At 43.0% G+C, this 16276-nt stretch overlaps 1 protein-coding gene across 4 annotated transcripts in view; it reads left to right on the top strand.

The window, feature by feature from the left end:
• The window catches only part of kat2b (K(lysine) acetyltransferase 2B), a 127720-nt gene that overhangs the window by 34518 nt on the left and 76926 nt on the right, over positions 1–16276 (top strand). For all 4 annotated transcript variants that reach the window (XM_041183467.1, XM_041183469.1, XM_041183470.1 and 1 more), the window contains exon 5: positions 691–872. In XM_041183467.1, the coding sequence (XP_041039401.1) occupies positions 691–872 (182 nt within the window). The remainder of the gene's footprint in view (positions 1–690; positions 873–16276) is intronic.

Genomic DNA, 16276 nt, shown 5'->3' with positions numbered 1-16276 from the left:
TACCTATCCATGAGACATGATAAGATTCATTTTAAATTAAATTACTCTGCATTTTTTCTCACCTCCTTGTCCCTTTTCCTAGGGAATAACACACAAGGTGGAGATTTGAATTTGAAAATTCATATGGGAAATAAATTTTAATAATGTGTGGTCATAGTGATAGATGAAGATTCTAGAGTTTCTTTGGCTATAGTTGGTGATCAGGAATTATTTATTGCAGAACTTTCTCTTGAGGTTTGTGATTATTCTGTGTAATATTAACATATAAGCATTAGAGTGTTGGTCTGAAGCACTTCCTCTGCTATTTTAGCAGAGGCATTAACCTATTTATTTTAAGCTGGTTAATACCTTGGCTAAAGCAGTGGAGAGATGATTTTCAGATGAATATGTTAACATTTGAATGCTCATGTTTTATAAGACCATATAGATGATTAGTTTTGACAAAGTTGGGGAAAGACTGGAATTTCCACATTGCTTGCATTCTTCTTTCTGATTATAAAGTAGTGCAGTTTCCTATTATTGTCATTTCTTTGAGATCAGTTCCAGCATACAAAAATTACGCTGTTCTCTAAAGTGAATTGACAAGTAGAAACAAACACGGTATCTTCAACTGACATGTTGTTGCATGCTACAAGGAGCTGTATGAGTTTTTTTTAACATGCTATTTACATTTGCTCCTTTTTTATTTAGGGAGTTACTAACTTTGTACAGTACAAGTTTAGTCACCTTCCATCAAAGGAAAGGCAAACTATTTGTGAACTGTCCAAAATGTTTTTGAATCGAATCAACTACTGGCAGCTGGAAACACCCTCACAACGGAGGCTTCGGTCACCAAATGATGATGGTGCTGGATACAAAGTTAATTATACAAGGTATTAGATGGACCATCTACAAAGCATGAAACCCCTAAATGATGTGAGACTTGATATAGGCCATGCTATAACTTTTAATTTTTAAAAGCTCTCATTTTTTGTTGCAATTGTTCTTTAGTTAAAACACAATGACATACATTTGTAGCATAGCGTCCATTATATCATTCACATAAAAAACCTGACTAAGATTTACTGAGTGAGGTAGGTTGGTGATGACCCTGGAGACTAGCTGAAGTCAAAGGTTACAAAAGGACATGAAGGACTGAATATATCTCCTTACAAACCTCACTTTAACTCAGTTAAGAGAGACTGGGGGTGGAATTTTATGGCACTGTTGTGGTGCGGGCAGGATTGTAAAGTGCGGTGAGCTGTTCAAAAGTCCATTGACTTCGGCGGGATCATAGAATCCAGCCAGTGTAAAATTCCACCCCGGGATTTCCACGATTTTAATAGGATGCAGGAAGTGAAACTACTTCAGCTGAACAAATTAGGAGTGCAGTGGTGTTAAAATTTATTGCTGTGGCTGCCTGGTGATATCACAGCTTTCCAATAAGTGAAGGCCGGGGCATAGCCTACAGCAAGTTCAGATAACTATGGGGCTGAGGAACAGAGACACCAAACTTTAGTTCACCTGTTCTTTGAAAACTGAAGGGAATAGGATGAAAATTTTCCATGGGTTGAAATTCCTTATTGGATTATTTATAGTATATAAACATGCAATGGCTGGATTACAATATGACAGAATAAATGATCACAAAATGTTAGTGTTCCCCCATTTTAAACCTACTATTGAGCAGGAACATCAATCACATCATGCAGGCATTCTGCCTAGGTGGCAGCCATGATGCTTTCATTTTAACACAGTCCTTTGTTCATCTTTATTTGAAGGTGAAAGCAGATTGTGAGAGTGGCTACTTAGAGACCCTCTTTAGCCTGACTAACAACACTTCAACATGAGTAATGGACTAAAGCAGAATGCAGGTCCAACAAAGCCCATAAGTTCTTCATTGCTATTTTTCAGGGGAGTGTGCTTTGGAGCATCCTTAAGGTCCAAGCCTACTTGTTCAGTTACACTTCCACTTTGGTATCTATCAAACACACATTCAGTTCCTGTGCCATTATCATTGTTTATTTTGTGCCTCAAGTTCATTCTGGCCTCTCCATTGCTTTAATTTGCTTTTTTCCCCTGCCAATGGCCACTTTACATGACATTTACTTTTAAATAGTTGCTGCAGTCCTTTTAGTAGTGAACCAGAACAAAGAATCTGATTCTCATTGTGTATTCTCCTGGGGACAGCCCAATACAAGACAGAAATTTACAATGGATAAATGATTAACCCAGAGGTGGAAAATTCAGTGGAGTTGGTGGATGGCCCACGTTTATTGTTCTCACTAAGGGTGCATGTAAAATGGCAAACCATAGTAAGAAAATAAGAAAATCAAAGGATGAGAAATAGTATTTTGCCCATCAAAGCTCAGTACTCTATAGAATCATGGTAAGACTAATGTTTTGCCTCTACAACTTAGCCTCCCAGGTTATTCAATATGACGTTTCTAAATTTACTTCTCACTAATCTCACATTTAAGTCCTCTTGTCCTATTGCATACTTGAAATCAGAAATAGATGAAGATACTGTCTTAGAACCGAGGAGCCTTAAAATAATTTGGGCTTTTGGCCAAGCTGATATTTATCTGAGGCTCCTTAAAAATATGGTGCAATGTGAGCACCTTGCTCACCTCTTTAATAGTCTGCTGGAGTAGGGGACTGTTCCCTCAGACTAGAGGGATTCCATCGTAGTTCCAGTTTTTAAAAAGGGTCATAATGCAGACTTGGCTAAATATTGGCCCATTACATCATTTCAATAATAGTTGAGATGCCCAAAGGTATAACTAGAGATGCCCTATATGACGACTTAAATAGAGATTGCCATACTTGGGACACCAAACACAGCTTTCAGAAAAAAAAGTTGTGCCTTATAAATTTGAATATGTTTTTTTGAAGACGACACCATGGAAGTGGGTAACTTGGGAGATATTGGCCGGAATTTTCCAGGTGCCCTGCAGCAGGTTATCCCACAGCGAGACCAATGAGCAATTGAAATCCCCATTCATATCGGTGGGACCAGCAGATCCCGCTGACATGAGGGGCTGGAAAATTCTGGCCATTGTCTACTAGGACTTTTAGAAAACTTTTGATGAGGTGCCTCTCAAGATAGAATTTAGTGAGATTAGTGATAATTTGTTACAGTGGGTTTAGAATTGGATGAATAACTAGGCAGAAAGTTGTTGTCAATGTATTTGGATCTACTTAGAGACCATTCACCAGTGATATCCCACAGGAATAGTTGGTAGGATTTTTGCTTTTTTTTTGTTAATTACCTAGACGTAGATATTGGGGTAATGATCCGCAAGTTTACATGTGACACCAGGATTTGTTAGGATGTGTTAGGGTTGTTAAGAATGCTTAACTATCCTGAATTGATCTGAATATGTTGGAATGAACCTGCATTTTGGAATTGATATTTAACATAGAAAATTGTATTCTAATGCTAGGTCTATGCCAAATATATATATACGCCCAGCAGGAAACATTGAAACTAGTGATGAAAGAGTGAGATCTAAATGTTATAGTCCATCACTCTGTAAAGCTTCATGACAAATGCCATGAAGTTACAGCCAAAGCAAACAGGGTTCTAGGGTGTATTCACAGTTCAGTTCACCAAAAAACAAAGCATTCCATTTTGTCCTTGTATTAGACCCTGTTTTAGGTCTCAGCATAGTGGTGTCCTTGTATAATGTGTATATTGAGGCAATGGAGTGGGAACAGAGGAAGACCATCAGATTAATTCCCAGTCTAAAACTCTTTAGCTATCCACTTAAAGAGCTGGCTCACAGAATGAATACAGCATTAAAGGATGTCATTTGGCCCATCGTGTCTGTGCTGGCCTTCTGAAGGAGCAATTTACCTAGTGCCACTCCCCAGCCTTCTCCCCAATCCAATTCCCTCTTAAATGTCTTGATTGACCTTGCTTCCAAGTAGTATATTCCAGACCCTCGCCACTTGCTGTGTGAAAAAGTTTTTCCTCATGTCTCCATTGCTTCTTTTGCCAATTACCTTAAATCTGTGCCCTTGTGTTTTCAATCTTTCCAACGGGAACAGTTTTTGCCTATCTACTCTGTCCAAACACCTTATGATTTTGTATACCTCTATCTAATCTGTCACTTCTCATCTTCAAGGAAAACAGTCCCAGCCTCTCCAATCTATACTTAACTAAAGTTCCTCAACCCTGGAATCATTTTCGTGAGTCTTTTCTGCATTCTCCCTAATGTCTTCACATCTTACCTAAAGTGTGGTGCCCAGAACTGGACGCAATACTCCAGTTGAGGTGGAACCAATGTTCTTTACAAGTTTAACATGAAATCCTTGCTTTTGTACGCAATAATGCCCCAATAATAAAGCCTAGAAATCTGTATGCTTTATTAGTCGTGCTCTCAATCTTGGCAGCTCTCAATGACTTATGCACATATACACCCAAGTTCTTCTGCTCCTGTATCCCATTTAGAGTTGTACCCTTCACTTTATATTGTCTCTCTACATTCTGCCCACTAAAATGAATCACTTTCCATTTTTCTGCATTAAATATGGATATGTATGGGTCTGTATATCTGAGAAAAGAATAGACGGGAAAAATTTGATAAGAGGTTAATAATATAATGAAGGGGCTGTATTACGATCATGGTGCTCTGCCTGAGGACTCATTGTCTGCTAATGCTTTATTCTGAGCCACTTCCTGGGGCAGGGCCCAAGTCTAACTCAGCCAGAGTGGGAATTGAATCCATGCTGTTGCCATTATTCTGAACCACACACTAGCTAGCTAACCAGCTAAGCTATCCAGCTCCCTGTTGTATTTATATGGACCAATTATTACAACTGGATAGGCTAGGGAGAACCAGGGGTCATGCTTATAAATTACATATGACCTAGACTGCATGTTAGGCATTTCTTCTTTTCCCAGAGAATAACAGGCTTGTGAAACAGATTGCTGACTCTTGCAGGGAATACTGATTCACTATATTCCTTCAAGAGGAAATAAAACCTGTTGCTCTGTGGTGCAGTGATCATTGTACAAGAAGTAGATGCCCTGGACAAGTTTTAATTGCCTCAAATGATTGGAGATGAATTTTCCAGATTTTTATCTCTCACTGACCAGTATTTAAATCTGGTTTTTCACCTCTGCCAGGAAGATTATATGGCTCTAGGTGGGTAGAAAGTTTCTGCATCGTGGTGTATAGGGCATCACAAATATATAGAACAGATTAGATAAACAAGTAGATCTTTTCGTATAAATTGAATTAATCTTACATTTATCACCCTGAATGTAAATATCTCTAATTTTTCATAACTGTCTATATCTTCACTTGCAATCAGTCTTGTTATTTTCTGTATATTTTCCAAAGCATTTATACAGTCTTTATAATACAACCAGAATTGAATATGTTAAAGGATTAATTATGATTTGTTCAGCGCACAGTAGCCTTATGTCTTGCTTATCTCTGAGAAAAGTGTGGACAGTTAAGAATAGAGGCTGGACTTTTTCCTTAAGTTATCAGTTGGATAGATAAAGGGAAAGAAATTGATGTGCTGCAAATAAGTTTCAAAAGGTGTTGGTTGACATGCTTCAAAGGGCGATTGTTTAAAAAAAAACAGGCAGATGGCATAAGAGGACCATTGATGGAAACTTGGTTGGCAGGAAAAATGAATTGACATAAATGAATGTTGCTTGGATTAGTGTAGGATTGGAAGTGGTGACCTTGGGTTAACATTAGGTCCACTTTGCTTTATGATATATATAAATAATTTGGACTTCAGTGTAGAAAACACAATATGGAATTTGCTGATGACGTAAAAGTAAGGTTTTGGAAAACATTGGGAGTCATTGTAAAAGACTTTAGGAAAACATACAGCAGCAAGATGGACAAACAGGTGACAGCTGCAACTTAATGTGTGATATAATACATTCTTGGAGGAAAAAACAAGAAAAGGAACTATACGCCATGAAAGAATGGTTGAGATAGAGTTTATTTCTTCCTAGAGTGATGTTTTCAATAATTAAAATAGAGTAAGTTGCTCTAGAGAACTTGAGGGTTGTTAGTTGTGGATTGCTCTATCAAAGAAACAGTATATACACAATCGTCTAAACATAAGAAAAAGGAGTAAGAGTAAATCATATGGCTGCTCAGGTCTGCTTCATCATTCAGTAAGATTATGGCAGACCTGAATGGCAACCTCTTATCCTGACACTATGGGCAGAATTTTCCGTATCCGTTGGATAGTATGACGGGAAGGCCAAAAATCAGATTCATGACGTTGTGAAACCAGTTTGTGATCGTCCTGTCAGCCCATCAATGGCGGGCTGCATTTCTCGCCATTGGACGTTGGGAACCTCTGCATATTATTATAAGGTCAGCCCGCTAGATCGTCCACCCACGTCGGCGGGAAAACACGCCGGTGCAGAACATGTCTCAACAGGTTTGATGCCCAGGCGTCGGGAGTTACCACCAAGGCCTTGCTCACATTGCGGACATCCGAAGAACAGAAGATGCTGGAGCCTGACAGCAACGGGACCCTGGAGGAACATCCATGGCATGCTGGGTGGATTCTCATGGAAATGGCTGTGCTGCAAAGCAGCTCACGGAAGGTGGAAAGTTGTCATTGAGGGTCTGCTCTCAACGGATGATGGTTGAGGGGGTGGAGAGGAAGGTCCAGCTGTATTTGGGAGAGGAACATCTAGGATCGACAGGGAGAGGAAGAGGTGTCTGCAGGGGGGGAGGTTGGGGGGTGGGGGGGGGTGGTGAATGAAGGTCCCAGGGTGGGAGAGATTGGGAGGGGAGAACAAAGGTGGGGGTTGAGGTTGGGATGGGGAAAACAAAGGTGTCAGGGGGGAGGTTGAGAGGGAGGAACGAAGGTGTCATTGGGGGAGGTTGGGACGGCACAGGAGGGGGCAACAGGGGAGAAGACGGCAAATGGGGAGGTAGGTGTAAGGGGTGGGGGGCGCGGGTGGAAGTTGTAGGGAAGGAGGGGGAAAGAGTTTGGGGGGAAGGATTCCAGAGGGAGGCAGGAGTCGGGAAGGAAGGTGTGCAGAGAGGGGAAAGAGTCCAGGGGAGGCAGCAGTCTTGGGGGGAGGAAGGAGTGCAGAGAGGGGAGGAAATCTAGGGAGAGGAAGGAGTCCAATGGGAGGAAGGAGTGCGGAGAGGGGAGGGTGTAAGGGTATAGGAAGTAGTAAGTGCGGAGGAAGGAGTTGGGAAGTGGGATTGAGTAAGGCTGGAGAAAGAAGTAAAGGTGTCTGAAGGAGTCAGGAAGGGGGAAGGAGTAAGGCTGGAGGAAAATGTAGGGGTGGAAGAAAGAGTTAGGAATGGGGAAGAAGCAAGGGTTCCATGGGAGGAAAGGGGTTCCAAGGGAGGAAAAGGGTTCCAAGGGGAGAAAAGGAGTTCCAAGGGGGGAAAAGGAGTTCCAAGGGGGGAAAAGGAATTCCATGAGGGTGAAAGGGGTTCCAAGGGATAAAAAGGGTTCCAAGAGGGGAAGGAGTCTGCAGGGAGGAAGGAGTCGGGGGGTTGGGGGTGGAATGTCCAGGTGAACTTGCAAGGGAGGGCTCTGATGAGTCCATGACTGCCTCCTAAAGGGGGAACTTAGGGTGGGCGTGGTATGAGGGAATGGTGAGAATGACCATGGGCAGTGTGAGGCAGTAGGTTGGGAAGGTTGACAGTATCAGCAGAAGGGATGATAAGGGTAGTTGGTGGGGACTCGGAGGCAGACAAGGACCCTGGGGGTGGGAAGGAGGAGGTTAATGTGGATGGGAGTGGGATTTTCAGGAAGGGAACGTGCACGCTCACCTGGACATCCCCAAAAGGAAATGGTTGTGTCTGGTTGGTCACAGAGGGAAGGTGATGCCGGGGGGGTCAACTGTGAAGGGGGAAAGGGAGGGGAAAGGATGGGGGAATGAAAGAAAAACTGTATTAGAACCATGCTGGCTAAATCGAAAGTGAAATGAGAGTCGTGGCAAGATCAGGTGCTACATGGAGGGATGGAGATGCAGGTCAGCTCAGATGGTCAACTGAAAGCAGACCCCAGCGGGCAGCATTGAAAATGCTCAGGACATTGAGATGCATGTGTTACAGGAAGGATCCATGCGTGTGGGAGAGTGCTTGCATGAGCCTCCGAAAGGCACAAACATGCTCACTTCTCCTTCCAGAGTCACTCATGGGCGGGCTGCATACAACTGAACTGCTAGTGGGGTGGGTGGGGCATGGGGAGATGCAGTGGGGAGGACTCGTGAAGCCTGTCAATGAAGGTGAAAGACACCATTACACATTACAATATAGAAATATATTGACTTTCACTGATAAAGTGACAAAATGTGTTCAACCAACTGTGATCAGAATTTCTTAACTTTTGAATGCCTTGGACTTCTAGTTGCTGCTCAGACTACCACAGCAGGGGCGGAGACAGCTTGTGCAATAGTTTAGCCCTGTTGCCTCTGAAGCCTTAGATGTGGGTCCTTTGGAGAGCCGGAAGCTTGGGGGCCCCGGCTTGCTTTGACTGTCCTCCTGTGGGTCAGCTGCTCCTTCTGCAGTAACAGGAAAACGAGGTCGAGGGGTTTACAGGCAAAGGGGACTCAGATGGAGAGATCAGCCTCTGAGATTCTTTAGTGGATGACCCAGGGGTGACCAGCAGCCACTCCTCCTCCCTTAAGGTGTCCGGGAGCCCCAGCCTGACTCCTTGAGGGGAAGGAACACCTGGGAGGTGACCCGTTTCCCTCTCGCATTGCCACTGCAGGAACTCACCCATGTCTCCCGTGATGGAGTGCGGCTCTGCACACATCTCCGCATTCTGCTGGACCAGGGTCTCTACGCTGTCCGCCATCATCCCCATGGAGACCTCTATAGGCGCACATGTGGTCATCACTTCATCAGAGAGCAGGCAGACGCACTCCTCTGACTTGCATGCCACTCTGTTGAGGACTTCCAACAGCTCTGCGTGATGTTCCCCTGCCTTCGGCTGACTCGAGAATGAGGCTCATCATCAGACTCGGACCTCACAGATGCCTCTTCCCCATCAGTCCTCTAAGCACCAGAGAGCTCGGCTGAACCTGCCTCCTATTGCTGTGGACACTTGTGTGCGGTGACCACGAGATTGTGAACCCAAGCTTGCACTACATCTAGGTCCCTCTAAGGTGTGTGTCCCTGCGCTGGTGCAGGGTGTGGGTAAGCTCTGTGACGGTTCTTCCAAGCTGCTTATTTCCAGCTCTTCAATGGAAGAGGAGTCCTCTTGGCTGGAGGTGAGAACATGGATGGAGCTGAGGTACTGCTGGCTGAGGATGTTGGTCCCTTGGCAGAGCTCCCTGTGAACCAAAGTAGAGATGACTCGTGCATGGCAGCACAGTCAAAAGCAGGAGAGAGAGCATTCACAGTTGCGTTGAGAGAGGAATGATGTGTTGCAGGTTCCTCACGTGACCGCCGACCTCATCGTCGCCGCAGGCACGGTCCACATCCTCACCAGTCAGCGTGATCGTACACTCCTCAAAGTGAGTGAGCGGCCTAATGTGGGCCACTCCACCCTCAGCCTGGGACCTCTCCCTGTTGTGAGCCAGCTTCTCTTGCATGAAAACAGATAGAGAGTATGAGCAGTTTCTCTTGCATGAAAACAGAGAGTGTGAGTAGAACACATGGCACTGAGTGGAATGTTTGTGTGGTGCCTGGAGACATGGACAGAATGAGGCTGTGAGCTCCAGAGTGTATGAGCCTGATGGAGATGTGAGGGTGTGCGTGAGAGTTAATGGCGTTGTCCCTTGAAGTGTGAGATCCTTTTGGATGTGTATGAGTTGATGATGAAAAGAGTGACTTACCCTGGCAGAACGGATGAGACCATTCATCCTTTTGCGGCTTTGGGTGGCTGTCCCCTTTCGCAGGGCATTGCCGCTGACCACTGCTGCCACCACTTCCCATGCTGGATTGGGGACTCTTCTGCGGCTAGAGTGCAGGTAGAGGACATCACGGCAGGCCTCCACTACATCCAAAAGGCTCTCGAAGGACACATCATTAAACCGGGTTGGGGGTGTGTGTGCTGCAGTCTTTGTGCCTTTTGGGGCCTTGGCTTCCTTGTAGCAGCTGTGGGCTGGAAGCACTGAGAGGTGTGCGTGCAGCTGCACTTCAAAATGGCGCCGGTGTGATGAAGTGGTGAGGTGATAGCGCGCAGGCGAATAAGAGCCTGCCTGCTATCGAAACATGTTTCCCAGGAATGCATAATTAATGTGGTGGGATTGGGACAATACAGCATAAGAAACTGCCATTGCGGCCAGTGGATAAAACATCGTTTTTCCAACCCACTACCACACTTTGTGCAAATCTGGGATGATTCCACCCCATGACACCTAGTTCTAGACTCTTCAGCCAGGAGAAACTGCTTTTCAGCATCTACCTTGTCAAGCGTTTTAAGAATTGTGTATGTTTTAATGGGATCACCTCTCATTCTCCTAAACCCCAGTGAATATAAGCCCATTCTACTCGATCTCTGCTCCAAGGACAACCCTCTCATGTTAGGGATCAATCCAATAATCCTTTGTTGCACCCCCTCTCAAGAAAGTATAAGCTTTCGTAGGTAAAGAGACCAAAACTGTACACAGTACTCCAGATGTGGTCTCACAAAGCTCTATATAATTGAATCAAGACTTCCTTTCTCTTGTACTTCAGCCCCCTTGCTAAAGGCTAATATACTATTTGCCTTCCTTTTTTTTTACTATACCTGCGTAAATGGGCTCCTTTATGCTATGAAAATCTGTAGTGTCACCCGTACTTTACAAAGCATGTTGAGCCAATCAGATTTTATGAAGGCATTATTGTGCCAGGACACTAACCAGTAGATGGGGCTGCACACCTGGCTTGGTATCACCCATTATGAGCTATTATGTTCATATTTGCCTCCTCAAAAAGTATATGGATATAATTGTATCACTTCTAGCTGCCTGTCATTTTATTTTATTAAATATCAGCTTGTCCTGTAAAGGAAATGTTTAGAGTAGCAAGTTCATTATGCAGTAACCTGATAGGTCAGGAAGAGATGATTAATGCCATTATGGCTGCAGCTGTACTATTATTTGAATGAACTGTTGCGTTTGATATATGAGGGCTTTGTGGTGTTATTTCAATAGGGTTCTTCCTCATAATTAAGCTATTCATGCTCACTCTTCCATCCTCATGACAGCTTATTCTGTCGATGTAAGTATAAGGATGATCTTCCCTCAGGCTGTGTACTTTGCATTTCTCTTTTAAGTCATGCATTTTTTACACATCTCTTCAAATGTCGGTGCTGCATTTACCACATATCTTGATGTCATGCTTGCTTTCTCCACAGTCTCTGTACAAAGAGTTCCTTTGCCTTTTTATTACGATCCTTAGAAGAATGCAGAGGGTATAATTTATTAATTAAAATTATTTCCATTACTCAGAATTCATTATACAATCTGCGGACCTAATACTTTTACTGATCACTAAGCACAATTTCAACCTATACTATTGTATTTAATTTTTGCCATAAACTCGAAGAAACCATATACTTACATTGAGAAGTGTACAAGATAGCAACGATAATTAATTATAGACCATAAGATGTAGGAACAGAAGTAGGTCATTTGGTCCATCAAGTCTGCTCCGCCATTCAATGAGATCATGGTTGATCTGACAGTCCTCAACTCCACTTTTCTGCCTTTTCCCCGTAACCCTCGATTCCCTTACTGATTAAAAACCTGTCTATCTCAGCCTTGAATATGCTTAACGACCCAGCCTCTACAGCCCTCAGCGGTAAAGTATTCCACAGATTCATTACCCTCTGAGAGAAGAAATTCCTCCTCATATCTGTTTTAAATTGCCCCCTTATTCTGAGATTATGCCCTCTGGTCCTAGACTCTCCCACAAGGGGAAACAACCTCTCAGCATCTACCCTGTCAAGCCCCCTTAGAATCTTATATGTTTCAATAAAGTTGCCTCTCATTCTTCTAAATTCCAATGAGTACAGGCCCAACCTACTCAACCTGTCCTCATAAGAAAATCTCTCCATCTCCGGGATCAACCTAGTGAACCTTGTCTGGACTGCCTCCAATGCCAGTATATCTTTCCTTAGATAAGGGGACCAAAATTTTCACAGTATTCTAGATGTGGTCTAACTAGTGCCTTGTATAGTTTTAGCAGGACTTCCCTTTCTGATGAAGAGTCATATGGACTCAAAACATTAACTCTGTCTCCCTCTCCACATATGCTGTCAGACCTGCTGAGTTTTCCCAGCTATTTCTGCTTTTGTTCCCTTTTTATATTCCATTCCCTTTGAAATAAAGATCAACATTCCATTTGGCTTCCCTATTACCTGTTGAATTTGCATGTTAGCTTTTTGGGATTCATGCACAAGGACTCCCAAATCCCTCTGTGCTGCAGCCTTCTGCACTCTTTCTCAATTTAAATAATATTCAGTTCCTCTATTCATCCTGCCAAAGTTGATAATTTCACATTTTCCCACATTATATTCCATCTGCCAAGTTATTGCCCACTTAACCTGTCTACATCCCTCTGTAGACTCCTTGTGTCATCCTCACCACTTGCCTTCCCAACTATTTTTGTGTCATCCACAAACTTGGCGATAGTACATTCACTTCCCTCATCTAAATAATTTTTACATATTGTAAATAATTGAGGCCCCAGCACTGATCTCTGTGGCACTTCACTGGTTGCCATCCCAAAAATGCCCCCCTTAACCAAACTCTCTGTCTTCTATTAGTTAGTCAATCCTTTGTCCATGCTAATATACTACCCCCAACACCGTGGGCTCTTATCTTATTAAGTAGCCTTATGTGAGGTACCTTATCAAACACCTTTTGGAAATCCAAGTATATTACGTCTACTGGTTCCTCTTTATCTATCCTGCTTATTACCTCCTCAAAGAATTCTAATAAATTTGTTAGACATGATTTCTCCTTCATGAAGCCATGCTGATTCTGCTTAGATTATGTATTTCTAAATTCTGTGCTATTACGTCCTTTATAATAGACTCCAACATTTTCCGAATGACAGATGTTAAGCTAACTGGGCACTAGTTACCTGTTTCTTGTCTCATTCCCTTTTTGAATAAGGGTGTTGCATTGGCTGTTCTCCAATCATCTGGGACTTTTTCAAAATCTAACGATTCTCGGAATGTTACTACCAGTGCATCCAATTTCTCTGTAGCTACTTCCTTTAATATCCTAGGATGCAAGCCATCAGATCCAGGGGACTTATTGGTCTTTAGCCCCATTAGTTTCCCTAGTACTTTTTCTCTAGTGATAGTTATTGTATTTATTTCCTCCCCCACTTTTGCCCCTTGATTATTTATTGTTTTGGAATGCTATTAGTATCTTCTACCGTGAAGACTGAAGCAAAGTATTTATTCAACTCCTCTGCCATTTCTTGGTTCCCCATTATTATTTCCCCAGCCTCATTCTCTGAGGGGCCTATGTTCAATTTGGCCTCTCTCTTCCTTTTTATATATTCAAAGAAGCTCTTACCATTCGTTTTTATATTACTTGTTAGTTTATCCTCAGCTTATTTTCTCCCTCTTTTTTTTGGTTATCTTTTGTTGGTTTTTAAAACTTTCCCAATCCTCTGGCTTACCACTAATCGTTGCAACATTGTATGTTTTTTCTTTCAATTTGACACTGCCCTTAACTTCCTCGGTTAACCATGGTTGGTTTATCCCCTTCCTTGAATCCTTCTTCCTCACTTATATAAATTATGCTGGGGCTGAGCTAAGAAAAGGATTAAAAAAGCCTTTTCTATTAAAAAGGGCAGTTAAGGGGTGACCTCATCAAAGTATGTTGAATTGTATAGAAAGAGTGAGCAAAGGTTACTAATTTAGAATAACTAATTAGGTGGGACCAGAGAAACATATATAAATGAGTAAATTTAAAATGGGTATCAGAAGGGACATCATTCCTTAGTCTGCTAAATATTTAACATAGGGCAGAATCTTGCCCGTGTCAGGTGGGCTTGGCGGGGGCGGTCGGGGCTGGAAGGTGTTTTCACGCTGGTGAGCCAAGTAAGGCCTGCCCAGCGTGAAATGTGAGTGGCAGCGCTCGGCGCCGCCTGTGCGGAGGGGCGAGCGCAAACTTCATGCATGCGGACAAGTGTGCATTTCATAATCTCCCTGAGGCACAGAGCAGCCTCAGGGAGATGAAAAGTTATATAAAACAAAATAAAGACATTAAAATTGTAATAAAACATATCCCCTCATGTGACTGTCACATGAGCAGAGACATGTTATTAAGTTTTAAAATTTTTATTTTATTTTTGTTTGCTTTAGTAAACCTCATCTCGCCCGTGGATGAGGTTCCCTTTTTTAAAAATGTTTTCATTCATCCACAGGATGTGGACTTCACTGGCTGGGCTAGCATTTATTGCCCATCCCTAATTGCCCTTGAGAAGGTGGTGGTGAGCTGCCTCCTTGAACCGCTGGAGTCCATGTGGTGTAGGTACGCCCACAGTGCTGTTAGGGAGGGAATTCCAGGATTTTGACCCAGTGACAGTGAAGAAACGCCGATATATTTCCAAGGTCGGGATAGTGGCTTGGAAATAGTACAAAGGCTGCTTGGCTTTTTCGCCTGCCCACCAACCGTAAGGTGGACATGCAGTGAAAAGTTCTATTTAATTGATAATTTAATGGTTTTAGCAGGCCTTTTAATTGGTGGCGGGTGCGCTGCCAACTCCGGTGCATGCCCGCTGAACAAAATATTGTGTGCCTGTATGTTGACATCAGGACGCTTACCTGATGTCAACGCATGTCATTTTACGCTCGAGCAGGTTGGGCGCATGCCCACATACTGAGCTAAAAGTTTTGCCCATAATCTGAGTTAGTACAGGCAAGAACCTTGAGGTTATTGAAAATACATTTAGATGCTGCATTAAGAGAAGTAGGGTACCAAACAGAAGGCCCTTGATAAGCTGACTTCCTCACTTCTAACTTTTATTTTCTAACATAACTTCACCTGGGAAATGAAGTTCAGAATTTTGACCTAAAGCATGCATTGGCAGAGATTAATCAGATTACATCAATCATGAAGCAGTGTAAAACTTGTCGACACTGTATGCTGATCTCTGTATGTATTTACAAGATCAGTCTAACTGTAATATTAGAGGTGGGAAACTTTATGATGTCAAAGCTTATGATGTAAACAGCTAGGCTGGGAAATCCAATTGCTCTCGGAAATTTGGAAGTTGATAAGCTGGTGTGAAAAACGTCTAAAGATTGAGCAAGAGGCTATTGAGTGGCCTGTTTTTTCAATAGGGCCTTAGCGTTTCTCTGCAGGTGGGGGTCCTTCTTTGGCAGTAAATGCCACAGATTATCTTAAAGAGCAGCACGTAGAAATGGGAAGACATGGTCACCAGCATGGATGCAACTTCATTACACCAGCATGTGAAGCAGTGCAAAAAGTGTTTAAAAACACACAACAGTCTTCTATTTAAGCAATGTACAACGCATATATATAACAATTAAAATTATCTAGCCCTCATACATTGAGCACTTTCAAACCATTCCAAGAATATCTGCAGGATTCTTTTTATACCCCAGCCTTCACCTGGAAGTGTTTCTTTACTCACAAAGTACATGCATTTAGCTCTAAAGAACATTTCTATCTGCTGTAGCTGAATGTTGCCTCACAACTATTATGGGCTGCATCCTGACACGGATATTATTTCATATCATCTTAACAATTGGAATGTCTCACTTCTTTTACTCTGCTTGCAGGAGAAGACAGCCCATAACAGTTGAGTGAAAACAGTTACAGGCGGAGGACCCCCTAACTTTAAACCTCAAATCCCATATGAGGAAGAAACTCTTGAAATCCTGTGAAGGGAGGCCATAGAAGGTGATGGGATAGGAAATAGGAGGTTTGCTGCATCTTTGGGTTTGTTCTAAACTTCTTCTTCCCTCTTTTCCTATTCTTTAATTCACTTACATCTGCCATTATTCATGTCATTCTTACTAAAAGCTAAATGTGAAGGCTAGTCATCAGGATAGATCGGAATCTGTCCTCCCTCTTACCTTTCTCTAGGTACACCACTGAAAAGTGAGCCAGACTTCACTACATGCAGGCACACCAGTACTTCACAGGACATACCATTACTCCCTCTATCCCTCTAAAGGACCAGCTCAGGTCCATTCATTCCAGAGAATTTGAAGAATGAGCTAGAGGCGAATGCACTGCATGAGACAGCATAAGTGATAAACGAACAGGAGCCAGTGTTGCTGGTGCCAGAGAAGGAGGAACCTGCTATCTAGAGGACCAACTAGTTTCTGTCCCAGCTGCTGGGGCTGGTGACCTCAAGGG

Source organism: Carcharodon carcharias, chromosome 3 (genome assembly GCF_017639515.1).
Source record: "Carcharodon carcharias isolate sCarCar2 chromosome 3, sCarCar2.pri, whole genome shotgun sequence".
In the NCBI taxonomy this organism is placed as follows: Eukaryota; Metazoa; Chordata; class Chondrichthyes; order Lamniformes; family Lamnidae; genus Carcharodon; species Carcharodon carcharias.
This window is presented reverse-complemented; position numbering and strand designations above follow the sequence as displayed.